Source organism: Leuresthes tenuis, unplaced genomic scaffold, assembly GCF_036924035.1.
Source record: "Leuresthes tenuis unplaced genomic scaffold, fLeuTen1.0.hap1 SCAF_19, whole genome shotgun sequence".
NCBI lineage: Eukaryota > Metazoa > Chordata > Actinopteri > Atheriniformes > Atherinopsidae > Leuresthes > Leuresthes tenuis.
In genome coordinates, this window is record NW_027325373.1 from 20,054,262 (window position 1) to 20,081,658 (window position 27,397).

Genomic DNA, 27,397 nt, shown 5'->3' on the forward strand with positions numbered 1-27,397 from the left:
CATATGTGCTACAAACCACTGATGTTTTCAAAAGTTTTTCATATATCATTAGCTGTGATAGCGCGTATGCAAGTAGATGGACTTGAGCCACAGTCGGTTTCCAAATCATAGATGTTGACTTAAAAGCACCATGGACCAATCATGCTAATGTGTTACAACAGTGAAAAGCTACCTCTTCAAATATTTGCTGTCCTTGCTGAAAACCTTACAGTTGCACAATCCTGAAAATATAGAAAGTGATCGATTGTTTCTAATTCCCAGAAGTCCTCAAATAATACCTAAATAATTCAATATTTTTCTTTTTTTATCTTTATTTTCTAATCTGTACTTATGCAGTAAAATAAATTCCAATCAGCACTGTAATTCCTTTTCGCCCAGTGCATGTGGTGAATATTTCCAGCATCCCGAAACTTTGAGAAAGACTATACGGGTTTAAAGCAAAGCAATGGATTCCTCAAAAATATATTCTTTAAGTATATTTATGTATTTGCCAGCATACATTGCAATGATTAGGGTTTCTTCTTTGCATATTCAAGTCAGTGAGTTATCATTTAAAATGTCATTCTTCACAATTCCGTCCAAGCTGAAGAAGTAATAACTGTCAACAGACTGGAGTCATTTAAGCTGTTTGTTCCATTACATCAACAGTTTGTTGAGACACTTTTGTAGTTTCAGTTAAATCACTTTGTCTGAGTAGGTATTTTTCCATGCTTGTGTGGTAAGTGCCATACAGTATCAAAATTATCAAATTAGAGTATTAATTTCATTAATTTCAATTTCATTTACATATATTTTCCCTCCAATGTTTTTTTTTAATGTAGGTTGTGATCTGTTTCAAACAACAGATAAGCACAAAAGAACAAATTGAATGTAATGGAGACAGCGAGTTTTGACAGATGTTGGTAGAAAACAATTCCGACTAAATTATTATCATTGCATCATGTTTTTGGATAGACTTTGCTCACATAGTGAAGAAGACAGAAAAGGAATATTTTTGTGTCTTGGTTGAAACAAATAGAACAAACTCTGGTTCCCAAGAGCTGAATCAATATTGCTGTATCAAAACTCCGTACACATTGATTCCAACAACAACAGCACAGTCATTTTGAAATTGGTTAATCATCAACAAAAAGGCAGCTCACTTGAATAAATTGAGGCAGACAGGGACATAGTTTATCTTCTCAAAGGGTCATCATGAGGATTGAGGTTGCTCTCCAGTTGGGCTTCTACAGCCTGTGTTTAACTCTGGCACTTCTGGAAGGGGGAATGTAAGTATATTTCATTCAAACATCAGTTTAAACCTTTTGTTATTTACTGATGATTTTTGGATATAGGAAAGAGTTCATGCCTGATAGTGTCTATATTTCAGGGGACAGATACTTCCTGAACCTTCAGCAGTAAATTGTGTATGGAGTCGCTGGTCAGAATGGAGTTCTTGTGATCCTTGCACAAAAACCAGAGTAAGTTTATGAAGTCTGTAGTCAATAAAACTTCATTTATGTGCTCATAATGATATTTTCCAATCCTGTGTATGCTTTACATCATTTGTGTAATATTTATAACATTTATAAATGATCAGTTAGAATAAACTACAAATATGGATGAGAGCCTTCAAACATTATTAATATTTGTCTCCAACTCTGTTATTGAAGCGACAGCCTTTCAGCTTTGTAGTTCCACAGTTAAATAGATTAAGTGATGTATCGTTCATGGTACTCAGAGACGTGCCCGAGGTATAGAAGTGTTTGGCCAGTTTGATGGTGATGCATGCCGGGGATCAATTGGTGACAGGCAGTCTTGCGAAACTACTGATGAATGTGTCGTCCCAACTGCTGCCCCTTGCTCAGACTCAGAGTTCCAGTGTTTCACAGGTACTGCAGCCTCTCAAGTCACATATTCTGCCTTTATTTGGGCCCATATTGGTTTAACCCACATCTCTGTACAGGAACATGTATCAAAAAGAGATTAATGTGCAACGATGACTATGACTGTGAAGATGGATCAGATGAAGATGAATGTGAGAGTTTGCGTAAACCCTGTGGACAAGCAGTCCTTCAGAACAATGAGCAAGGCAGGACAGCAGGTTATGGGTAAGAGATATAATTCTGTTTGAATCACTGAGTCAATTTAAAGTAACATGAATCTAAAAAAATATTCTTGACTATACAACCACTTTTTTTGGTTGATGCTGGCAAACACCGCATTAGAACTTGGATGCTCCTCCTCTCCTTAGCAAGCGCTCTTAAAAAGTAAACAGCAGTCAAGAAAGCATGTCTACACAACACTTAAAAAAAAAAACTGTGTAAAGTCTTACCAATAAATACATGCACATTTTTTAGCCCAGCCATATTCATATAAAATCTTCTCTCTGAAACTCGGACTAGTTTACTTAATAATATGGTTGGGAATGAATCACTTCGTCATGTATATGCCCCTATACACTCAAATGGGCCCAGGCAATCCACACTTGCTTTTTGTTGTTTTTGTAAAAACAGTTCAATGTAAATTCCAAATAAAAAAAAAAAACTTCTGTCGTTCATAACATGTCAGAGATTGTGACCGAAAATCAGCCGATTAAGACAATGTAACGACTCATGGTCACTTAAAACATTTCCAGATTGTCACTATGCTCTAATAAGATCCAAATTGCATAACTGCAGCATAATTCAGAGAAATTTAAATGTACGATGATTTCTCACAGAGAAGATTAAAAAGTGGCAGAATGTCTAAAATGTTTTCTAACGCAGTCCAAAGCATCGCAGTGTTACTCGAGTTGCCAACCTTACATGTATACTAGGACAAAGATGGTGGTCCAACTGTATGGCCAGGATGAGTTGTAACCGTAGCTCTACTTAACTGCATGTGCCACAGTGAGGTATCGGAACATAAGTGTAACCTTGATAGAAACCCTGATTTTCATTCTACTTTATAATATCATTGTTTGATTCGTGACAACAGCCCACCATTTTGCTTTGTGTAACTCCTTTACATCTGGGATTGAAAACATTAGACAAAGTACTGGCAGAGAATTAATTACTATTTTTTTGTGTGTGTGTTAAGTGAGCTATTCAACTGCTGATTAGAATTTGCCATTAATCTGCAGAGAAATAAGCTCACACACTTTTAGTGGGTCGGAAGACAACTTTTTAAAAAAATTACTCTAAATGAGCACATTCACGAAATCTCCAAAGTGTTACTTTAAAGTGTACTTAGTTGTACATGCACATAAGAAGTATATTCAAGTGTCCTTGAAAACCCTTGAATTTTTAGTCAAGATAGCAAAATATTGTATTCTAAAGTTACTACTACTTCCATGCTCCAGGGTCAATGTCCTGGGTTCCGATCCTCGAATGAACCCCTTCAACAATGATTATTTCAATGGGAGATGCGATCGAGTGAGGAATCCAGGCTCTGGGCAATCTGACCGGCTTCCCTGGAATGTTGGTGTTCTAAACTATGAGGTCAGCCACAACTATGTCTCATTCGTAAACTGATGCTAAGGGGGCCCATGTGAGCATTGGTTGTAAAAATTCTGTTGAGTCATGGAATCTTTGCTGTCACTGCAGACTCTGGTGGAGGAAAGTTTCTCCAGAGAAATCTACGAAGACACGCACAGCCTATTGAAGGAAATACTGAACGAGAAGACTTTTGATTTAGATGCTGGATTGTCGTTCAAATTTGGCCAAAATGAGCCGTCCATGTCGTCCAACGGTTCTGGGTCAATTGGTGGCGAGGCTGGATTCTCAAAGAAAGAAATGATAAAGAATGTTACAGAATACACCACCATTAAGGTAATTTTCTATGATAAGTGCTTATCAACAGATAGATTCCTGAGAGATGAACCAAACTATAAAAGTGTAACAAAGAATGATGTATTGATTTGCACTTTTATTTACTCACACTTCTCTGTTGCATACCCAGAACAAGAGCTTTATAAAAGTAAAGGGGAAAGTACAGCTGAGCACATATAGGCTTCGCTCCCGTGAACTCCATGTTGCTGATGAATTCCTTTTACATGTGAGATCTTTGCCTTTGGACTATGAGAAGGGAATTTATTTTGCCTTCTTGGAGGACTATGGAACCCATTACACCAAAAATGGAAAGTCTGGTGGCCAATATGAGTTGGTTTATGTTCTAAATCAGGACACCATCAAAGAGAAAAGTATGTGTTCCCCATATGTGATTTAATTGTTCTGATCTTTAGTCTACTGTAATATACTTCTTCAGGCTTGTGTGTTGACTGAATGGAAAATTAATCGGCATCCATCTTTTATGATTCATGATTTTTTTTCAGAAATTACAGAGAGAAGCATTCAAGAATGTTTCAAATTGGGCCTCACAGGAGACTATTCCTCAGGTTCAGTAGGTGTAGATGGACATGTAAAGCCTTCGTGGTGTAATACCACTCCCACAAAAGACTCAGGTCTGCTTTCAATTTTTTTACGAGTGCACTGATGACTAAAAGATTGGTTATATTTCAAGACTAGCTTAGCACAATAGTGACACATTCTATGTAAATTGAAGGAGCTATTTGATGTTTGGTCTTGATCATACTGGCCATGAATTATTGGCAGAACTATCCTGTGAAACACTGGGGACGAAATTTGCCATTTACTATTCTTCCTTACAAAGAGGCACTTGAAAAGTGAGACTAGCATCCTGTAGGTGTTTCATGTGTGTTAAGTGACCTATTGCTCCAGTGATTAATCAGCACTGAAAACCTCATCAGTTTTGGAGGACAGTGTCCAAAGATTTGTTAAAACTAAAACAACATTGTTCTTTATTTTCTAATAAGGAGATTGTGCACTGAAACTGTAAAAATAATACTGTGTCAATTATATGAAATCAGTAAAAGTTTATTCCCTTTTGCTACATAGATAGTAAGGATGGAAAAGCAATGGTGGATAGGGTGTTGACATCAGTCAAAGGAGGAACACTTGACACTGCTGCTGCCATGAGGGCTAAACTGAATAAGGACGGTGTGATGGACATTGATACATATAAGGATTGGGCCCGATCCGTTGGAGACAACCCTGCACTACTCAGCAGTGAGGTAAGAGCTATAGATTGACTATGCAAAGCCATAACATTATCATTAAAGAGGTCATGCTATGATGCATTTTCTTAAGAAATATATATATATCAATATGTCAATTTGCAATTCTAAATGAAAACAAAGAAAATGTGTCAGTTAGCTACTGTGTCTCCAAATAGATACATACACATATATGTTTTATCATGTTGTGGCACCAAGTTGGGTGTGTTCTGATACTGCTTTATGAACTTTATGCTCTATTGACTTAGAAATGGCCAAATTTTTAAAAAAATGAAGGCGATATATGTACATTTTACCAGTTTTGGACAGATTATATTTTTACCTCTCAAGAAATGATTATCTTCTTTTTAAAACTCACATTGACACTGAATCTTGTGTAACTGTAAAATCAGGACATTGGCAAGTTTATTGTACTTTAATTTCCCAATCAGGGGCTCTGTGCATTAATGTTATGTTTATCTTTAATATTAAAATACTGCTGAATCTTTCTATACCTTGTGGGTCAGTTGGTTTACTATTCTGCACTCAAATAACCCAAAAGCAATACGTTGGAAAGATTCCAAATTTGTTGCACACCATCAAAACTCAGTGTGTATACTAATAAGTCTTTATTATAAAAATGTATGTGTCTAGAACCCAAGTGGAACCTTGCACACTCATATAAGACACAAGGAAATAGAAAATATAAACCATGACATGATTTTTTTACTGTTACCATTTCTTGATAAACTGAATAATGTACATGTTCTGTTGTTTCTGGTAGGCAGAGCCCATCTACAATTTAATTCCATTGAATCTCCCAGATGCAAACACGAGGATATCAAACCTTAAGAAGGCCACACAAGACTACGTGGCCGAATATAACGTGTGCAAGTGTAAACCCTGCCAAAATGGAGGCACTCCTGTTCTGATTGATGGAAAGTGTATATGTATGTGCGCTACTCTGTTTGAGGGATTGGCCTGCCAGAACTTCAAGAGTGATAAAGCTAGCAACCAAGGTAAGAAAAATGAAAACACAAAGCGTCCCAAGAGATCAACAAGGCCACTCGTACCACTTCAGTTCTTCTTCTGTGTGTTAATTTAAACACAATTTTGCAGGTCAAAAACCTGTTGTGAGTCAAGAAGGAAGCTGGTCCTGCTGGTCAGGCTGGTCCACCTGTGCTGGTGGGAAACGTAGCAGGACACGTGGCTGCAACACGGACGGGCTTGTTGGAGCCACATGCAGAGGAGACACGAATAGTGAAGAATATTGCTAAGAAAAACATATGACTGTCAAATTTATGTTGTCTTGCTTTCTCCCACTCTCTGATATACCAAACAACACAAAATTAAATCTAGGATTGGAAAATGGGGAAGGTACTAAATCAATTGTAAATATTCAGACATATTGGTTTAGTACACCGTCATGATTCCGACATTTAAAATACACCTTACCAAAGCACTCAAGTCTTCAAGTATTTGTTTTGATATTGTTTCACACCTCAGCTCAACACTGTATACTGTGCAGGATATCATAACAGCTCTAGTTTTTCATTTCACTCTCAATCTCTTAAAACAGTTTGTCTTTTGCTCCCTACTGAATCAAAGGAAGTCAGGGTTTCTTTCAATGTCTTTATTTGTCTTAAATATTGTTGGCTCAAGCATCTATTAATAGGCTAATAGGCTAATAACTCATCTTCAAAAGCATGAGTGCATTCCAGCTGGCTGCCTTGTGCAAATGAGAACCAGATGAGTCTGGGCCGTCTGGAAGAACAGTGAGGTCAACTAAAGGCAGCCAACAGGCAGAGATCAGAGATTTAGGTGCAGGAAATAAACACAACATAAAGAAAGACAATGCATGTGCTCTCTGTTTTTCTTACTTGTCATCAACAGTTCCTAAAAACACACATGTCCAATAGTTCATAAAGGGACACAATTAAGCAAACTTGGATTTCAAACTTGGCAGAATATGAAATAGCAACTCTGAAAACTCCCCAGTTACCCATAAAAGTGAGACTTTGAGCCACCATGTGCAGTTTGGTACCCTGAAACTGAAGCAAATAAATGGAATTCAACGTTATTCATGTTTTCTTTTTGTTACATGTAAAAAAACAAAACATCATTTAGAATATAATTGTAATGTAAATCCAAATTGGATCGTCTGTACTATATTGCTCCACACACAGTGTTGAAAGGGCCATTTTACATAAGTGGGCCATTGAGAACATTACAAATAATATCTTATCCTCTGTGACATATCCGCACATATGAAGGGTCCATTAAACTTTGTGTTTAATGGCAGTGCACGTCACCCTTTTGTCTTTCCTACTTTTCTTCCTCTCTTTTCTTTTAGGAAACACCAGTGCTACTTTAGAGCCTTCTCTCGCTGACAGTGGTAAAATCATCAGTATGGGATTATTCCTTTAATGCCTGTGGCTTTGCTATTACAATAGACAGAAAGGATGGCCTTTGGTCTTTAATTTCTGTGTTTGATCTTGCTTTCACATTCAGTCATTTAGCGGAAACGCAACAAGAATCACCAAAAGTACTCGTGCCACAGAGGACCTTGTTAAGTAAACACTGAAAACGTGAGATAACAGTGAGCAAACTGTGACAGCTTGCACAATATTTAGGAATATGCACAGACTCGTAAAGGTGAAAACTGCTCAGACAAAATTAGTTTTGTTTTTTTTTCCATTATAGCCCAGGGGGGAAAAAATATCTGAAAGAACATAAACCATAATAACAGAACATAGTAAACCTTAATAACACTTGGAGGGTTTGCACATTAAAATCTTGGATATATCATCATTTAGCACCAGTCATTTGAACACATCATTCATTGCTTCTCCTAATAGGAAGTCAGGTAAGGTCACTTCCTATCATCACTGAAATAAAATGATGTAAAAGTCCAAAAACTTGTGTGCGCATGTGTGTTTTGCGGGGAGGGACTCGGGGGTGGATGCATACTTGAGAAATAACCAGAAGGGGTGGTGGCCCCTGGCCTTTTGGATGTCAGCATGATGGAGTAAAAGTTTGGGACCTTATTGAGCTCCAGGGAGACCCTATTCACTTTGGACAGCAATCCAGCCTCAAGCCATTATCTTTGTCTAAAAAGTTTTGTTCTTTCCTTAGGCTTCAGAGGGCAGTTTGCACAAAATAATGAACCCATCTCAATCAATAGACTGTCCAGTTCTGCTTTAATAGAAGGGCTGGAATCTGTTCAAGAAACTAAACAGGTTGAATTGAATTTTTCTTACCTTTTCGACAATTTCCTAATAATTTAATTAATCTATTACATTCTGTATTCAATTTATGGCAAAGAAATATCATAACAGCCAAATCATAAACTTTATTTCCTGAGAAACAGACGGTGAAGTTGGGGCCATGTAAATCACATTTGCTTGACTTAATGTACATCTTGTGTTAAAGATTCAGTAGAGAGAGACAGAGCTAATTAATCAAATATATACTTTCATCATTCGGTTTTTTCAAAAATTCTACCATAGATTTCTTCACTTGCCGGATGATCATCTCAATCAGTTCCATCAGTTTGCTTTCAAAATGTGAGCCATTTGGGTTTTTCATCGTTAGTTTCAGTGAACAATAGGTAAGGGATCATTTCTTTTTAACAAAAGACCCTGAAAGTTTTTGAGAATGTTGCTTCCATACACTCTAAAGTGCTTGGACACAGTTGGAGTTGCCCCCTCCCTACTTCCCTGGGTCACTGAAGGCATTGAAGTTTTAGAGGGCTGCCACGGCAGATTACTCCACACAGCTGTTCCACCACCGTGGAAATGAAGTTATGCCCCTTGTCAGTTTGGTTTTGTGCCACCTTTCGCACTCCTTGAAAACTTGCTCTTCTGTAAGCAGCAGGAGGGAAATGGGAGGGAACCAAAGGACAATCCTTGTCCAATAGATTCAGCAAAAGCTATCTGATTGGCTGATAGAATATTCTCTCTTTGCATCGTCATTCAGCGAGGCTTGAAATCCCCCTGACATTCAACCCAGCACGGACCCTTCCCCCATAAACCCTCAATCATAAATCACCCCTCCTCCACCTTTCCCACCTCTCTAAAGCCTGCTTTTCTCAAGCCCACCCCCTCAACTTCCAATTACTGTGGGTCAGTGGGGTTTATTCACCTCACTTTGCTTTTGCTAAATATGTTTACTTTTTTAATCACAACTTAACTGTTGGGCAAACATGTTCAAAGGTTTAAAACACGACCATGCATGTAGCAGATAACATATTCTCTGACATTAGCAAAGAGGTATTATATGTGAGGATTTAATTTTTCTCTCTTTGAATATCTCATTTAGGTGCATTTTTACAAAGCTTGTAACTTACAGAGCAACAATTCACTCACTCTCTTCGTTCTTAATATTTTTTCTTCCAGATTCTAGGTATTTACATGGTACATACCATGTTTGGTTGGCCTCTACAACTGCCATATGTTTTATTTGAGATGGTATGTATTGATTGATTAGCTGTGATTATAGTGTGTTCAAATCAACACCATCATCATCATCAAACTTTGCTCAAGTGTATATCTGAGACTACAGAATGTCCTGCAGGTCAACAGTTAGGGGGCACTAAAGCGGAAAAAAATGCTAAATTTACTGTAAATGTCTAGGACTCCCAAATGCTAAAAGACTGATCACATGGTTTAGCTTTTTAAACCTCATAGCTACAGTGAAGGCTGCATAGGTTAATCACGGTCTCATGAACTGTTTCAGTGTTGCTTCAGCAGCTGCAAACAGCTTTAAAAGCTCTCAGCAAGTCCACTGTGTTTTCTTTAGGAACTGAAACCTTATCATTTTTCTAGTTAATAGCTAATCATTTGTATATAAGATTGATGGTCCTGATGGAGCATATTCAAAGTTATTGATTTGATCATCTAATAAAGAAGACTAAAGGGTTATATTCTGAAGTTATTAGAACAAACTTTGCCAAATACAAATACTAGAATTTAAAAACACGAACTGCTGGACTGATTGATGAACTATTTGAACTTTTTCTTTGCAGCATGTAGAATCCAAAGCTAATGTAATTACATTATCACTCTGCTATTTGCATGAAAGTACATTTTAGACACATTCTTTCTTTTGACACTTTTTTAACCCCCATTCCTTAAGGTTACGTGGAAATAATTAATTTGTTCTTTTTATTTCAAGAATGGGTAAATTATAATACACTCAACAGGAGAAAGTCAGTCTCATGACTTAAAAATCATTTGAAAAGTTCCACCAGGACTTTTATTTCACTCCCACTCTACTGAGGAAATGTGCTTGGATTATTTTGAATTCCAAAATAGGTTCAAATAATTTAATATTTCAATAACATATAGTTGAGCCCTTCAATAATAACCCAGTACAGAGAACAAATTGCATTTGTTCCCTCTGTGAATACTGAGCCTGTTTTCTTTTCCTTAGTGTATCCTGGGGGATGAATGATTTGAGGAAGGGAAGAGGGGAGGTTGGCCAAGCAACAGTTTGAGTTATGATGAAGCCATTTTAATGAGGTTCTAGTCACTGAACCAAAAGCTCAAGTTGACTATTCTCTATTCCAGCATGGGAAAACAAGCACAACATTCCCATTTTTTTTCTCTGGTGCCAAAGAGTTAATGGAAAACATTTCAAGGCAATGTATTATCAGGGGCCACAATATGACTCTCAACCTTTCATTATCCTCAACAATAATAAAAAGGCATTACAGTCATTAATGGCTGGAATGCATGGGTGCTCTCTTAAAGTGACAGTGGCAGGCTTTTGCTTCTCATAACAAAGACCCAAGAATGTTCATTGTAGAATTCATTATCCATTAGTCTGTTACAGATTAATTAAAGCTTACGTTTCTTTCTGAGTTAAATCATATAGTACAATAAAGTGTGCCCATATGATAACAATTATTCTCACAGGTAAAGTTTAAGAAGACCTTTAAACATTTTGGCTGTTAAGAGTACTGACCTTTACCCAAAATAAATGATGAACTGAGTATCAGCTGGAGTTTGAAGATGCAATAAAACTGAACTCTCTCACACCACTTCTCTGTCTTCCTCTGGGACAGCTGTCTCCTCATGCTCCCCCACTCCAAGAGAAGGGTAATAGAGAAACAGGGTGAATGAAGTGCCCCCACATTGTGCCACTGCACCATTGTGTATTTTGCATCTGCATAATAGAGGTGCCACTCGACTTTTCTATCAATGAATGGGCTGGATGACCTGTCTTTTTCTATAAAAGCAGCATGGCTCCTATCAATAGTTTCAAGACCCATTATGACAAGTGAAGGAGGAGATGCTGGCTTTTTTTGGAGATACAGAGAGCTGTCACATGTGTGTGAACACATGCATGTATCCTGCACCATGCGACCTTCATAAAAATCAAAATTATACAAATATGGTAGTCCTAACATGAGACTGTCTGCTATAGTGGTTTGAGAGGTATATAAAACTCTATAATGTGTATCATTGTCTTTATTATAGTGACTATGTGCCTTAATCATTAGAAAAACTGTTGGAATATACCTTGTGAGTTCTTAATCTGCTCAGTTAAAAAATCTGAAAGTGGTTTAGATTTAACTTTTCTCACTGATATACTTCGATAAAGCATTGCAGTTGCAAATTCCAATAATACCAAAACACCTGTGCCTTGAGAGGAATTTACAACAAGGACTACCGTGCATCAATAAAACAGTAAAATAAATGAAAGTCTAGACTTACATGTGCCCATGTAACTTAAAACAATAAGTCCGAGGTGAAAGAATTAAAAGAGAAAACTGTATACGGACAATGTAAATTTTGAAGCCGGATATTTTCAACCAAATATTACAGATTAAAGTGAAGCAAAGCAGGATTTTTGTTTAAAAATCTGATTTATTTGGTATGCATGTATATTCAGTAAACTTGTTTTCATGACCGATGCTTAATTCTTTAAAACATGACAGGCGGTGAAGATAAACAAACAGAATAAATGCTTCTTGGCTCCATTTGTGCTGAAAATCCCCTAAAAGAAGGAGTTCACCCTTCTCTAGCCTTTTTTTGCAAATCAACACTTTATACCTTATGCAAACATTCATGTTTACAAGGACAAGTGTATCACTTTAAGAGCTTTTTTTGCAGACACAAGATCTGCCTCGGGGTTAAGACACATTTAAGTGGCTTACATTAACTTTGGTATTAGATGAAGTGTTGTTGCTTTCACAACAAGTAAAAAGACTGTAGGCACTTTTAGACTAAACATATTTCCTTTCTGTGTGAACATAATGCTGCACAAAAGCGGGAGCCGCATTTCCTCACAGTGCAAATTACTTTTCACATAAAAAGAAATCATATAAAAATATTTTCACTTAACTATTTTTTTTACATTCATTTACACTCTTGACCCCTTCAACAGCATCATATGACAAACCCGTTTTTAAGGGTAACTAAAATATAGGCTGACTTGATGACCAAGAAGATCTAATCCCCAACTGGCATTATGCTGGGAATTTATGGTTGAAATCAATTTCCAAACATATTTCAATACATGGTGAATATGGCAAAAATAATTTCAGATAAATTTGCTAAAAATCAAGATGGTGGTCAGGAAGTTAAACAGTGTTCGAGAAGCTGAAGAGTCGCTTGAATTTTCCACAAATGGATAATCCTCGACATAATTGTCCTCTGTATCCTCTTCAGAGTCTGAAAATCCGCTTCCCGCGAACCTGTCACTGGAATCGGAGCACAAGTTTTTCATGTTTAATTTGATGTACTCACATATGTTTCTTTCAGTGCCATCGCAGACACAAGTGTCAAGCTGTTGCGCCTTCGGTATGGAGCGCATGCTGGCGATCATTCTGCGGCAATTATCAGAACACCGTCCTCCGAAAAGTTTTCGGCAGTGAAACAAATAATCCCTCATGGCTGAGCTGCAGGCAAGGTCCATTTCGCACTGCAGTCGGGCCTCGGTACAGCCCAAGATGCTGGTCCGCGGCAGGCATGGATCTATGGCTTGTTTTGTGGTCCTGCAGACCTGGTCCCGGGCGCAGTCGCAGTCCTCCAGAGCCGGGCCACTCCGGGTTAGATTGAGCTGGATTAGAGAGGATATACAGTGACTGGGACACTTCTTACTTTCCCCGCTGATGACAGATGCGCAAGCATACATGTACTGATCATAAGCGTAATGGCACTCCGACTCTCCATGACACTTCAGGATGGCTTTCCAACAGACCAGCCGATGGTTGTGGTTCGGAGATCCGCGACAGATACCAATTATTAGGATGAAAACAGCGCATATCAAAACCACCACCCGCTCCGTTAAAATGGCAAGATTTGCCATTTTCATCCTAGATAAAATCTTACAAACATCATGGGAGCGTCTCCATCACGCAGCATCAACGGTTGTTCCTTGATGATTTCACTTGACGTCACAGTTAGAAGTCAATGAAGCGCCGAGTTAAGTCTGCAACTGCGCATCAAGGATGGCCAAAACAAGTAAATCATGTTGAGTTCTTAAAAGTTTCAGCGTCGAAACGTTTCCTGCCAGTTTTGGTCCTTCATGCTATGTCGGTCTGCAGCCACGGGGACACCAAACAGTTAAGGCAAACTTCAACAAAAAGGACGCAAAAGACTTTTAAGTTCCAAGATTGATTCCATAGTTACCTTGAGATCCGTGTTTCCAAAGACACACGTGCTATTTCTCTGCTCACCCGCATCCACTCCAACTGCAATTTCTTGGTAATGCGGGTTATTTTGCAAAGGGTTGATTAGATACTGCAACAGCCACATCTGATTGGTCCGCTAAACTGCTGCGATTCAGTCGTCACATACTGGCAGTGACGCAGACTACAGAAACGTTCTGCCGCCAAGGCTCCTTCATGCAGTTTCATCCTTAAAGAGGCTTGGGACATCGGAAAAGGATTGAGATTGTGTGCAGTATTTATATTTAGTAATTCCTCTTTATGTAAACACCACATTCATGATAACTGTTAAGATATCTGCACACATCAATGACGATGTGTTATTTTTAAGGTGTGATTTCTGGATATGTTGTTTGGAAAGCACCAGAGGCTTTCGCATGAGAAAAAATTAGAAAACAAAATTGTCTTTACAGTTGTTTTCTTTACTACCCATTCTCTGCAAGTGGAAGCAAGTATCCAGTGCTTTATCACTTGGTAAAGGGTATTTCCTATTTACAGAAAATAGCACTTAACAAGAGAAAAGTGTTACGAGGAATAACAACTGCAAGATTAAACCCTGTAAACAAACCTGGCTCGACAGAGCTGTAAATGAAGATTGATTGGATATGTTGAGGCCTTGAGGGCAAAAGAACAAAGAATAGGGAACAAAACAACCCAGTAATTCGGATAACTCTGTTCTTCTGTCCCTGTCACATCACCAAACTATTACCACAAAGATCTGGCAGCTCTCTGGGGGCCTTTGGACCCCAAATTCCAATTAGACAGATTAGAGAGGAGTCAAAACAAGTGCAGTGGAGTTTCTTAGCCAAACACCCCCCTCTATTTCATCCAGCTGGCATTCCAGTCCAGCAGTCAGACTTCAGACTCAATTTTAAGCAACATCAAAGTGGAGGTTATAAAAAGCCCAAATAGTGAGTTGCTCAAGAGTCTCTATTAACTACAAAAGAACCTGACAACAGCCCAGACTGTCAAGACCAAAATCGGCACTTAACAAAAAAGAAATGCTGCTCTACCACTGAAACACTACAGTCTTACATGTTTTTGCCTTGTGTGAAAATGTTGGGGTACCTATAATTCTCCTGTGTCCAATGGCTTCACAAAGACTTCTTTTCAACTGAGAACACTCTAAAGATTACACCCTCGCTACACTCACTTTTATTCAGTTCACGTTTAAGAAGGAGTTCATAATGCATAGCAGAACCAAAATTCCATCAGTGTTGGATGGCAGCCAGACAAGAACAACGGCCAGATTCAGTGGAGCAGGCAACTGCTCTCACTGTAGCTGTACCTCTAAAGCTACTGCTCTATCGCTTACATTCTTTACTTTTACGCTGAATGTCTCAGATCTCACAGATTTCAGTATGAGGTCAGTCCCCGCTTCTATCTATTTCAAACAAATAGGCAGCCTCCTGATACATGCGGTTGTTCATGGCGACTTGCATGTAATAGCGTTTCCAGAATTGGAATGCGGTTCCCCAGAGTAGATTTGTAAATACTCATGCAGAGACAGACATGCTCTTCAGTTTGTCTCCACTGCTGTCAGAAGTCATTACACACAAGCTGCACTGCCAGAACAATTCAGTGAACTTTGTATTCAAGTGCTTCCAAGCCCAGAGAGAGGCAGAAAAGGGGGACATGGAGGAAAGAAGCAATATTAAAGAGCGACCAGGGCTTTTTCTGCTTGCGTTTTTTTATTTTTCTTTGGCTCACGAAAACCTCTCAGATGTCTGTTGCATTCTTTCAGCATGAAAGAAAAAAAAAATCATATAACTTTTGTGAAAACATGAAAGTAACTTAAACTTTTTGTTGACCTGTGCAAGTATGACATGATGTGTATAATCTTTAAGTAAGTCAATTACAGAGCACCACAGTGGTCTGGCTTTTGGATATGTACCTAGTACCTACAAGATTAGACCGCCGGGGTTAAATCACTTGGATTAAGATAATTTGAATTGTAGTCTAATAGTGATCACACCAATTTAGCATTACACATATCAATAACTATCAGATGGATGATTATTACATTTTATTTTTTGCTTACTGACTTCTGAGACTGAATAGTTTGTGTTAAGTGAAAAAACTGGTAGATGGTAAACTTCTGCTAAACATCAGCATGTTAGCCTTAGTGAGAGGCTGCTAAACAGTGCCTATGCTGATGAAGGAATGTACTCAGATTTTTTAACAGAGCCACTGCTGCAGTAGTACCATGCTGCTCAGTCCAGTGATTATAAAGCTTATGCTGGGTGTGCATGACATTTTTACATCCGTTTTTTTCCCTTGAGAAATTAGGCTTTATTGAAGTCAGAAAAAAAAACACACATTATGTGGCCATCGTTCACCTTTGTTCTTTTAAACTGACAGCGGAAAAATGCCATATCAGTCCTTTCGAGAAGCAAGCCAGTGTTGGGAAGAGTGTTAACAGTGTGTAACAAATAGCTAATGTTAGCTTAGAAATGGAGTTGGCCAACTTCAAACACCCTTGGAGAAAATAGAGGTGCAATTCTTTTTGCAGTCATCTGTTAAGGAGCATAAGCAGCATCACTGATGCTGCTGCACTTTTTTTGTGCCACACCTATTTCTTTTCTAATATTTGATTGATTTAGCTCTTAATGTAATAGACCAGAGCTTCTTACTGTAATGAAGCTTGAAAATTGTACACCAATTGTAAGTGAGATTGGATTAAAGGGTAGTTGCTGCTGAAGAGAAACTGCTCCATAGACCCTGGATTGTGCCAACAATAATGCTCATAAAGTAACAGAAGTAACAGAGAACACTGCGATCCACACAACGTATTAATCAAACAACAGAGTTTCTTCAGTCAGAGACTTCTTCAGCTACATTGCAATAAGAAGCAGTATGGAAACTTCTTCCTGCCCACAACAATAGTCTTACACAATGACTATTTGAAATGACAATGTGATTTATGACTTTTTGTTCCCGTTCTTGTTGTTTATTTAGAGTCTGTATTCAAATGAAAAATAAACTCTTTTTTTCCCAGACCACCCTGCCGCTACTCTAAATCTTTCCTGAACTTTCTTCCAGAAAGGATCCAAAAGTGAACCTGACTCTTCATATTTGAGACATTTGTCATGTAATTCCATACTTTCTCCATCCAAAGTCTCTTCCACTTATGAACATCTGTAAAACTCACTGATTAACGCTTATCACCTCAATGTTTTATTTCCATGCAAAAGCTAAAGTATAACAAAAATTTGCAGTTTAAGGAAGGTGATTTTATGTGCTGCTCCTCTTTGGCCATTGCCTGTAACTTTAGCTAAACAGATGCTGTATTTTGAACAAGAAAGAGCTGGTTTAGCTCTCATTCACATTCCGTTGCTGAACCAAGAAATCAACCATAACATTTTAACTGCAGTGCCAGTTCTGCACTCCAGTCAGGTGGATTGTTTCGATTTACAAGCTGTATCGTCATGATTCTCCCTCAGATCTGACTGCTGTCTGGTTTGAGCTTGGAACAGAGACTTAAGGCTTTAAACAACATCACAACATGATTAGATTTTCCTTGACTATTCAAGACTGAGAAATTATCTGGCACAAAATCAAAAAACTGTGAAATAACACGCTCATACGTGCATGTATGAGCATACCATGTACATGAAATAACGTGTTCATTTTTTAAAGCTCTAGAAGCTTTTGCTACCATTTGACAGAGCAACCTTTTACCCCATGTTAGCACTCTTTGTGCTAAGTTAAGATAACTGGCAGCTGGTTGAAATTTTTGCATAGACCAAGAGATTTTGATGGTATTGATTCATTTTGTCATTTTGTGACCAGAAATGCCACACAGTTTTGTAATTACAACATTGACAAAATGTTGACAAGACTGTCTGAGTTTGATAACCAAATCAAATTTCTTTGACAGCTACCACCGCAGTCTATAAACAATAAACACTGTGGTTTGCACAAGTACTCATTTCACTGTCACATGGGGATTGGGCCGCTGCAAAATAACAAAACAAAAGTCAAAAATTCATCAACATAATGTAGCCAATTAAAAGCTATTCAATGCTGATGGAGGAGTCTCCTGAGAAGTCTTAAAACAATTACAAACTTCCTTTTTGTCTGCTCAGTACTTTAGTGCTGGATAGCTATTTTCTTCCTTTCTGTTTTTCTTTTAAGTCCTTAATATAGCAAACAATAACCTCTCTGTGCTAAGGCCATTGTGGCCTATCTGTCCCTGCACATTTCTTTCTTCGGAGGAGGATGTGTGGAGAGGAGAGGTCAAGTTTCAAACAAAAACCAAAACCGCTGTCTGCCAAGAGGTCTTTTTCATTCTGTCATAGCTACACGCCTCCTTCTTTAGTAATGGATGCTGTGGAATTAGCTCCCGAATAAATTTGTTTGGCTTTGCTGTTTGCCATACTTTGCCATAAGCAGAAATTTGATCTTTTTAATCTTGTCATTACATGACCATTATTGCAGACAATCTCTATACCGCAGGTCTTAACAGCTCAGGTGCATTTCAATTGTTCCATATCACACAGATAGAACTGTAGCTGTCGGTGCTCTATTGCTATTGTTTACCTTAATTTGTGATGACAAACCATGTGTCCACTTTTCCTTCTCTTACACTTTGTTTAACAGCCATGATTTCTTTCAACCATAATATTTCTTTCATAAGGAAGCTTAATTAATCACACAGTCTTACTGATAAGAAAACAGCACAGCAAAACAATGGCTTGTTCATTGACTCTCACATTATACCCTGTTTTAAATATTTGGCTTTGATGATTATAACTTTCTGAGTATACTCAGAGTTACATATATCTGAATTAGTAGTTCTGCACTCTTCTGTGTTTCCAGAGTCAAATCCTTTTCCTGTTATGGTGCACAGCTTCCCCACAAGGATGCACTTTGTCTCAGAACATGTGGTATCATCCTAAAACATCTCTTGTGCGATAAAGACATGGCGTGCTCTGCAATCTGGACTGCGTGAAAAAAATAATTCAGTTCTAGCTGGAGCAAAGGAAAAACCTGTCCTCAGTTCTAAACATCCTGTTCTCTTTCCCAACTCAACACATATGCATGCTTGGTCAGGACTGCTTGGAGTCACATAGTCTAATAATCTGATACAGAAGTCCTGCAGTAACTGAAATAGATGCTATGAGATAGTAGTCAAATATCAGACTCGTCACTATAGGAGTGAGGAGCAGCTTGATGCACAGGGGAAAACTGAGCCTCCTAACATGTAGTTAACATGTAGTAGTTGTAGTTGCACCATCCCTCAAACCTTCAAACATGGACCTTGATGATTGTATACATACCCATCATAAATGTAGCTAATGTAGATCACTACCCTACACATGGGCTCATCTGAGCAACAGTATGTGACAAGGTGGGAGTGAGACGGTGTTGATTAAAAAGTTTACAACTATGCAGTCAGAGTTTGATTAGTTATGGCAGTGCTCTGTGGTAAATGCTAATCCGTCATGCCAACCCCATGGCTACAATGACCACACTCTATTTTAAGATAATTTGTAGAAGGAATGTGCAAAACCCTTTTTACTGTGTGCACCTGTATCACAGGAATGGTGCAGTGTGTGAGTTAAAGTCTACTAAGACTGTGAGCTTTCATTTTGTGTTGAGTCTTCAGTTTTCAGAGCCAGGGCAGCTCTGCAAAATGAGGGTGAAGGTAGAATAGTTGAGCTGAAATAGGTAGTCACAGGCTAAGATCTAATGGTAATATGTATATCTTATCAAGCTAATCTTTTCTTGACCTCATTGGAAAACATCACGAAGTTGAGGAAAGTTGTAAGGACTTAGGCTGGCTTCACATTGAAATGTGGTACATGAGTTGTACGTTTTGCTAAATTGCTGCATTGTGGTCAACAACCTTTCCATTGCGGCAATGCTGCTGTCCAGCAACTATCTCCACAATTGTTTTTAAGAGAAGAATGCCTCTGGTAATGTACATAAAAACAAGGTGCAGCGAATAAAGGAACTAACTGACTGACTAGAGAAGTCTGGAAAGCTGGCAGTAGAAACCAACAGAGTTACCAGCAGAGGAAGACATGAATGAACTGGGAAAGGAACAAAGGAAAACCAGGAGAATAAATGCTGATGGAGTGATGAGGGGATGAACAACAGGTGGGGCAATTAGCAACGGAAACCAGGTGTGAGTTGTCTGCTGCAAAGCTAAGAGAGATTAAACAAAGGACACAATCTCACCAAAATAAAAGAAGAAGAAAAAAATAAAAAATGAGAGAAGGGAAAACCAGAATGTAGGAAAACCAAAAGACAAAAACCTATGGAATATGACTGGTTTACATGACTCAAAAAGCGAAGGTATGAAATGTGTCCTGTTGTAACTTAAGAGCAGTAACATGCACCTGCTGAAATTAATTGAAAATCCTTCATTATCATCATAACGGAGAATCTGTATCTTTGATGTCTTTGATATTTTCCCTACCGATGAATCTAAAGATGAGTTGTTGCTGATACAAGATCAATTAGGCGACAAGACACACATCTCTATGTACACATCTCTATTTTTCTATGTACTGTTTTGAGATATATTTAGATTTTGGTGTATGCAATGAATTGAGTTGTGCTTTTAGTCGCATTTCATCGATTCATTAATAAGTGTAATAGAATATTTTGAATATTAGCTGTAAATACAATAGTGTGTCATTTATCCATCCTCATTTTATCACACTTACATTGAGAGTTGTTCATTGTACAATCTTTTAAAGCATTACAGCTGTGGTGGGAGGGGGTGGTATAAGGTGGGATGTATTGTTTTCAATATTTGTTTGTCTTGTTTTGGGTTTTTTTTAAGTTTTTTGCACTTGCACTCTGTAAAGCACTTTGTTTGACAGTTTTGTATGAAAAGTCCCGCTTAAAGAAAGTCTTATTGGTTGACTGATAAATTGATATTTACATATGAATATTCACAAATAACAATTTCCATTGCTGGTAATCAGTCTACTTGGAGAGAAAAAGGGAACAGAACAGTTTAGCCTTTTCATAAGCTTTGACCAAAATATCCCTAATCTGAATTTTATGGCTGCACAGGAAGCCACGAAAAATTAGCCGGTGGGTTTCCAGACTGGGACCACAATGACGAATCGGACAACAATGCCATTTATTCAGTCTGGTAAAGCTGCTGAATATATCGTGCATGTCTGTTTCTATCTTAGATTTTTTTAATTTAATTTTTTATTGCACTTCTGCAGATGTCTGAATTAGATGATCTGTTGTTGTTGTTTTTTTTTTACATCATTTTGTTCCGCTTCATGCAAAACTGAGATGGGAGAGAGGGAGAGGTTGCTGATGTTGTCGATGTTGTTGAGCAAGCTGTCGGCCGTGCAGACACACCACAGACGCACCACTATTACACTCTTCATCAGAGTGTAAGGTAAACAGAACCTGTCTAGACATGGGCTGGATTTCACTCAGACAGTGAGGGCCGACAACAGGAAACAACAGGTACTGACCTGTTTTTTGGAAGAAATTGACATGCTAGTATTCTTTTAACAAAATTAGCTAAAATACCATAGGTCTGATGTAAGTTTTAATAGATTAGATGCATAGCTGCTGTAATTTTAAAAGTGACAAGCCTTCAGCTAATTTGAAACATTTTTATTTCATCTAATTTAGGAAAGAAAAATATAGTGACAGAGTGATAGATGTCATCACATCTTGAACCCTAACATGAGTCAACACACATACTATAAAAGTACATACACATACACCACACACAGTAGCAAGGGGAACATAAACAGGCTGACTTCTGCTTTTCCAGCACATCTAAATATTGACTCTGTAGCCTATAATCATACAGAGTCTGTACAAAAATCGAAATAAACAAGAAGCCAAAAACCTGTGCGTGTTTCATGGGCACCAAAGCTCTTAAATGCTGACACTGAAAAACACATGTTAAAAGAGAAGCGGCTTCGCTCTTAGTTAAAACCAGACAATATGGATTCTATCCAGCATACTGGGGCTACATAAATTATTTTTTGGTCTCTGTATATACAAAGGAGCTCTTTCAGAAGCATTGAGCATCCTGTCTCCAATCACACATCTGCTTTCACTTGATTTTCAACTTTAATATGACTCACATACTATAAATTCACATCTAGAGACTTAGTAAGAGGAATTCCTTCATGCATTTACAGTTCATTGCCAACTTTCCAAGTAACAAGTCAGTTATTATTGTTTTTGATTAAAAGAATAAAGCTCATTGAGATCCATATCAGGATTCCCCCCGTATGTCTGCATGTGCTGACTCTGTGGTCATTGTTATTCCCTGACCATAATGACTGGTCTGTTAAACAGGCTTGATTGATTGAATGAGGCTTTTGTGTTGACACTGTGTTGGATCTTTTTGTTTTTCTCAGCAAGTCCTTATAGCTCATTAGTGTTGTGGCAAATCTAAAACATTTATTTCTCTACAGAAGCCTCCCAGTCAGGGTGTGTTTGTGATGCCAGAAATCATCAGGAGCTAACAAAGAAACACATCATCTAAAAGGAATATAACCCGTAAATGGACTGATTTCTATTATGTTTTCCAAGGTTGATGTGCAATAAAAAATTATCTATATTTTTTTTAAAAACTCCCCTTTCTTGGTGCCAGCTGGATAGAGAGATCAGTACTGTTCACACGTGATATTTGGTCTGTCAGCACAACATGCCAGAAGAGGACCCACTCTATCTGTCGATGAGCATGCTTTATCATAAGTTAACAAATACAACTACTTATTTTTCACAAGATTCAACACTAATGACTGCATAGTTAAGACAGTCATTTTTAAAGCAGTTATATATAATTAAATTTTTGTCTTGTTTATGTAATTTGCTGGCACAACAACCTTGTGTGACAAAATAGTCAGTGTGTTTTTGCAGTCATCTATTAAGGAGGTAGTATATATATATATATATATATATATATATAGTATAGACCAGAGTTTCTTACTGCAATGAAGCTTGAAAATTGTGCCAAAAGGCAGTCAAAGCAGATAGTGTAGCTCCATCAAAGTTACATAATCTGCCTACCAGAACCTCTAATTCTCTCGAATTAATACTTGTTTAACCATCTAAGATCTGATGCAGCGCCAGTGTACCTGTGCCCTAGTTTTGAGGGCAGCTAAGATGTTAATGAGTGAGTCATCCAAAAACTGAAGCATGGAATCAATTGTTTGTGGTTGTATTAGTGTTGTGTGTCTTAGTATTGTTTTTTTATTTAACAAGGGGATAGAACACCTTTATGGAGCAATATACCATATAATGAATGGTTTACTATTGTGTTAGACTAATAGATATATAAAACTTTACAAGAAGCTTATTCTTTGTGACAGTTTCACACTAAAACGTGTATCATGTGGTGGAGTTTAGGACTCTCAGGGAAAGAAACAGTTTTTCTTCAGCTTTTCCTACTGCCATACTGCCTTCTAGAGGCCAGTAGAGTAGGAGGAGTCTTCTATTATTTTTCAGGCTCTGCGGTGGAGCTGGGAGCTGTGAGATCTTCCAGAGAAGGCAAAAATGCAGCTAATAATCTTCTCTGCCATTTTCTTGACCTTTTGTTGCTGAGCAGCTGACGTATCACACTGTGAAGTAAAAACACTCTCAATAGCTGAGCAGCAAATGGTGATGGGGGGAGGGGGGGGGGGGGGTTGTTTGCTTTTTATTTTACTGCATCTAAGGAACTTGTTGACAAGAAGAGTTCCTTTGAGATGTCAATCTGCAGCCACTTAAATGTGGAGATCGTCTCTCCACAGCATCCATGGACACAGAGTGGTCCAGGTTCTGTGCCTCCTCAAACTGATGACCAGTTCAACTCATGATTTAACTTTTTTTAAAAAGATAAAAACTGATGTGTATTTTGCCATTTGTTGAGCCATTCATCTAAAAGTGTTTTGAGTTTGCATCATAAACAACATGAAAAAGATCCCAAATATGTTCAGACAACCACTGAAAAACTAATATTCCAGCCAAATCTAAAAGAGTAGTGTTCCCATTCTTTCCACAAAACAGAAATATTGTTTATTCACATTGGTTTGTCTTAAGAAAAGAACAGCTATTATTGTTACTGGTCAAACTTATTTAGACATCCGAGAAACAAAGTTGTAATTCCAAGTGATGTGAGCTACATGGGCTCGCATCCCAAAATGTCATTATTTCCAAATAGAATGTAATAAAATGAGCTGTGTTCTCATTTTTCTTGGCAGCAATATGAAAGGAAAGCATTGTTCATACATTGAAATGGGAAAGGCTGCCCAAATTTAGGGAAATCAGACCCTTTAAAAGGGCTGATTGTTTACATTCCAAGAGTTGCAAATAAGCCTTGTTGAAGAAAAGCAGATGTTGTTCTTTTTACCATAACTGAATAACTATTTTAGCATCATACTGGGTTCACACAGTTTTTGTACCTGTTTTCTTCAGTGAATATGTATAAACATCTTATTATACCTCGAATGTTCCTGTCGTGTTAACATCATTACTGTCATACAGGTGACCTGCCGTGTGGGATCTTTGCACCATAAAGACACACACAATAACAGCAGTTTGCACATTGGGACCACACAACCAACGTAGAAGTTTGACAAGTCAGGGATGAACATGAGCAAATTTCCGTTTGTCTTTATTTATAAAATACAGGGTAACTCTAACAGCACACAGCAACAAGATGGAATAAGTACAGTGTGAGGCAGAGTTAGATCCAGTGAAGCTCCTGGCTCCTTCATGAGAACAGCAGAAGGAATGTGGAAAAAAAGCTAAATGTTTGTCCTGACTGAGCCTCTTGGTTGTGTTGTCAGTCCTGATCTATGTTTCTCACCTCCAGACTTCATCTGCTATATGTAAGAAAGCCAAAACAACATTAGTATTTTTAGTTTAGTTTTTAGTTTGCTTGCTGATTCCTACATTAAGTATCATTACCTTATTTGTTATGCTTCTTGAAGATGGAGATATACTCTTGCACATCATCAGGAGATCCTAAGACCACAGGGACTCTCTGGTGGATGTTGGTGGGCTGGATGTCCAAAACGTTTTGTGATCCAGTGGTGGCCAAGCCTCCTGCCTGCACCATGATGAAGGCCATAGGGTTGCATTCATAAAGCAGTCTCAGCTGAAAAGCAGGATGAGAAGAGTAATGGAACAATAAGAATCTATATGATGATTGGATTTCACAATTAGTTAACACAGACTATAAGAAGAGTAGATTTTTTTCCAACTCCACCTCCTCACCTTGCCCTTTGGGCTCTTGACATTAGCAGGATATAAAAAGATCCCTCCATACACCAAAGTTCGATGAACATCTGCCACCATTGAACCAACATATCGGCTACCATATGGTGCAGAACCATCCTGAATACAAAGAATGAAGTGTATTATCCAAATTATAATAGCCACTTCATGATATTCAAAATCCTAAATAATTGTCTTTATTTATACAATACATATATGAATACAATAGACATCATCCAAGGTCAGTCTCACATTTGGTTTAAAGCACTGTCATTGGCTTTACCTCTGGGTATTTCTTCTTTTTTAGGTATTCTGTCACATCAGGATGAAAATGTTGTGCGTATCCTTCATTCAAACTGTAGATTTTTCCCCTTTTCTTAATCCTCACATCTCGGTCTACCAAAATGAACTCACCAATTGACTGGAAAAAAAATAAATAATCAGGGAATAAGCAGTTATACACACTGACAGCACTGGTATCAGAGAAGAGTTTTGATGCCATCTGTTACAGTAAAATCTTAGTCTTACGGGGTCAAGCATGAAGCAGTTCACCCCCTGTCCGGTGGAGAGGACCATCATGGTGGCACTGCCGTACAGAGCGTAACCAGCTGCCACGATGTTTCTGCCAGGCTGCAGAGCATCATTCTCACATGGCTCCCCATCTGTTGTCTGTGGAAGAGTGGAAAAGTTGCAAAAATTGGAAAGAAATTCTAGGAATCAACGACATGCAGTACGAATGTTACTTTGATAGCGATATTTCCAGAAAATAACATAATTATAGCAGCATTATGAGTATTGAGCTTCTTATCATCCATCTTCTATACCCGCAGAGAGAACCCACACATACACAGGGAGAACATGCAAACTCCACACACCAAGGATCCAGTTGGGATTTGAACCAGGAACCCTCTTGCTGTGAGACTACTGTGCTAACCACCACATCACCGTGGAGCCCAAGTTCTTTTAATATAGAAGTAAACTAAGTCTGTCTGAACAGCTTATTTAGTATCTGATTTTTTTTTCTTCCTCAGTATATCATCAACAATGTTCTTGCAGTGTTGACACCCAGTAAAGGGTACAGTATGGAACTCTTATTACCATTTTTAGATCTATTCCACCACTGTGGTCATAACATGACTTCAGAATGTGTTGATGTGATATGAAAACTTTATTTTGTTTTGAATAAACATGCAATATTAGAGTCACTGACCTTTCTGTAGATAGCAAAGATTGTTCCAATTGAGACAAGGCAGTCGATGTTAGAGGAACCATCCAGTGGATCAAAGCACACAATGTATTTTCCCTGTAGGATTAGGAGAAAATATGATTTTTTTATTTTTTATCATACAATAAAAATAGTTTTAACACACGATATTGCATGAATTTACATTCTGTGGAAATGCACATACTCTCTTATCTGGTTCCACAATAATGGCTTTTTCATCTTCCTCAGAGACCAGCACACAAGAGGTGAAGGAGGACTTGATCATGTTGATGACAAGGTCATTGGACAGGACATCCAGCTTCTTCACCTGGTCCCCTGTCACATTGGTGCTTCCAGCAATGCCATATCTAACCAGAGAAGAAGGAGGAGCAGAGTTGAGTTTTACAACCTGAAAACTGGTAAAAATCTCTCACACTGATTTGATTTTTGAAAAACCCAATTCAGAAAATGTGACAGGAATAAAAACAGACTGTCCTAAATTAGTAACGTTGTTCTTGACCTCTGCCGTGAGGAGTTGTGCACAACATGAGCAGAGTTTACCTTTGGACAGGGCCTTGGTTAACACTGCATGCTAATACTCGTGCTGCACTTGCATCACCAGTTCATTTACTGAATATATTGTTTTTATTAGCTGGAAAACGAGTGCATTGATAGAAAAGATGTACTGTCGACACATTGAACTTTGAACATTTGAACATTGAACAGACATTTTTGTCACAGTTCCTCATTGTGAATTAGATAAAGAATGCTACTCACAGGTTAGCAATCCCAGCCTTCCTGACAGCAGTAGAAATGGCTTTGACAGCTGTGCAGATGGAGTTGAGCAGGGTTGTTAGCTCACCTGTTCCATGGGCCTTCCTACCCTCTTCCAAAACAAATCTGGTGAGGGTCAGCACATTGGTGTCGAAAGCTCCTTTATCAGACATTTTGCTGTCAGGTGCTGGACTGGGACCTACTGCTGAAAGTGGCAGAGGTGAGAGTGTCTCCAAAGCTAAAAAGGTGGACTCTAGAACAAAGATAGGGGAAGCAAAAGGGGGTGTGCAGCTCTTCCGACCAATCACAAGTACCCTTTCTTCCAGTGAGGGGTTGGTTTGATCACTTCTGTGACTGTAGGTCAAAAAGTGCAAAGTTCAAAGATAGTGGACACATTTTGTTTTAAATTAACAATAGCCTGATTCAGTCAATTTGACTGATGACTGAGTGTAATGGAAAATTAATTCTTATATGCATTGTATTGAGTGTTACTGTGTATAAC

General features: G+C 38.2%; 3 protein-coding genes across 3 annotated transcripts; 1 reads left to right on the forward strand and 2 right to left on the reverse strand.

Moving 5' to 3' along the window:
• The first annotated feature begins 1,146 nt into the window (after positions 1-1,146).
• Positions 1,147-6,497, forward strand: c9 (complement component 9). Its single transcript, XM_072372355.1, has 11 exons — positions 1,147-1,268; positions 1,370-1,460; positions 1,721-1,871; positions 1,946-2,090; positions 3,323-3,461; positions 3,567-3,791; positions 3,922-4,162; positions 4,295-4,423; positions 4,878-5,053; positions 5,820-6,054; positions 6,155-6,497. Exons 1-11 carry the CDS (start codon positions 1,195-1,197, stop codon positions 6,310-6,312), a joined length of 1,764 nt encoding a protein of 587 aa, XP_072228456.1. The 5' UTR covers positions 1,147-1,194; the 3' UTR covers positions 6,313-6,497.
• A 5,390-nt stretch (positions 6,498-11,887) lies between these two features.
• Positions 11,888-14,041, reverse strand: gas1b (growth arrest-specific 1b). The gene has a single exon (XM_072372356.1). It carries the CDS (start codon positions 13,355-13,357, stop codon positions 12,584-12,586), a length of 774 nt encoding a protein of 257 aa, XP_072228457.1. The 5' UTR covers positions 13,358-14,041; the 3' UTR covers positions 11,888-12,583.
• A 10,244-nt stretch (positions 14,042-24,285) lies between these two features.
• Positions 24,286-27,146, reverse strand: fbp1b (fructose-1,6-bisphosphatase 1b). The gene is made up of 8 exons (XM_072371800.1): positions 26,899-27,146; positions 26,327-26,489; positions 26,128-26,220; positions 25,446-25,586; positions 25,201-25,338; positions 24,918-25,037; positions 24,609-24,798; positions 24,286-24,523 (listed from the first exon to the last, which is right to left on the reverse strand). Exons 1-7 carry the CDS (start codon positions 27,066-27,068, stop codon positions 24,610-24,612), a joined length of 1,014 nt encoding a protein of 337 aa, XP_072227901.1. The 5' UTR covers positions 27,069-27,146; the 3' UTR covers positions 24,286-24,523; position 24,609.
• Positions 27,147-27,397: the final 251 nt, after the last annotated feature.

Bases quoted from the DNA above. Each gene is read 5' to 3' on its own strand.
- c9 (XM_072372355.1), top strand. From the start codon at position 1,195: ATGAGGATTGAGGTTGCTCTCCAGTTGGGCTTCTACAGCCTGTGTTTA. The intron at 1,461-1,720 runs GTAAGTTTATGA...CATGGTACTCAG, and splicing joins ATCCTTGCACAAAAACCAGA to AGACGTGCCCGAGGTATAGA. The intron at 6,055-6,154 runs GTAAGAAAAATG...ACAATTTTGCAG, and splicing joins TGATAAAGCTAGCAACCAAG to GTCAAAAACCTGTTGTGAGT.
- gas1b (XM_072372356.1), bottom strand. From the start codon at position 13,357: ATGAAAATGGCAAATCTTGCCATTTTAACGGAGCGGGTGGTGGTTTTG.
- fbp1b (XM_072371800.1), bottom strand. From the start codon at position 27,068: ATGTCTGATAAAGGAGCTTTCGACACCAATGTGCTGACCCTCACCAGA. The intron at 26,490-26,898 runs GTGAGTAGCATT...TTCTCTGGTTAG, and splicing joins AAGGCTGGGATTGCTAACCT to ATATGGCATTGCTGGAAGCA. The intron at 26,221-26,326 runs GTATGTGCATTT...CTAATCCTACAG, and splicing joins TTGTGGAACCAGATAAGAGA to GGAAAATACATTGTGTGCTT.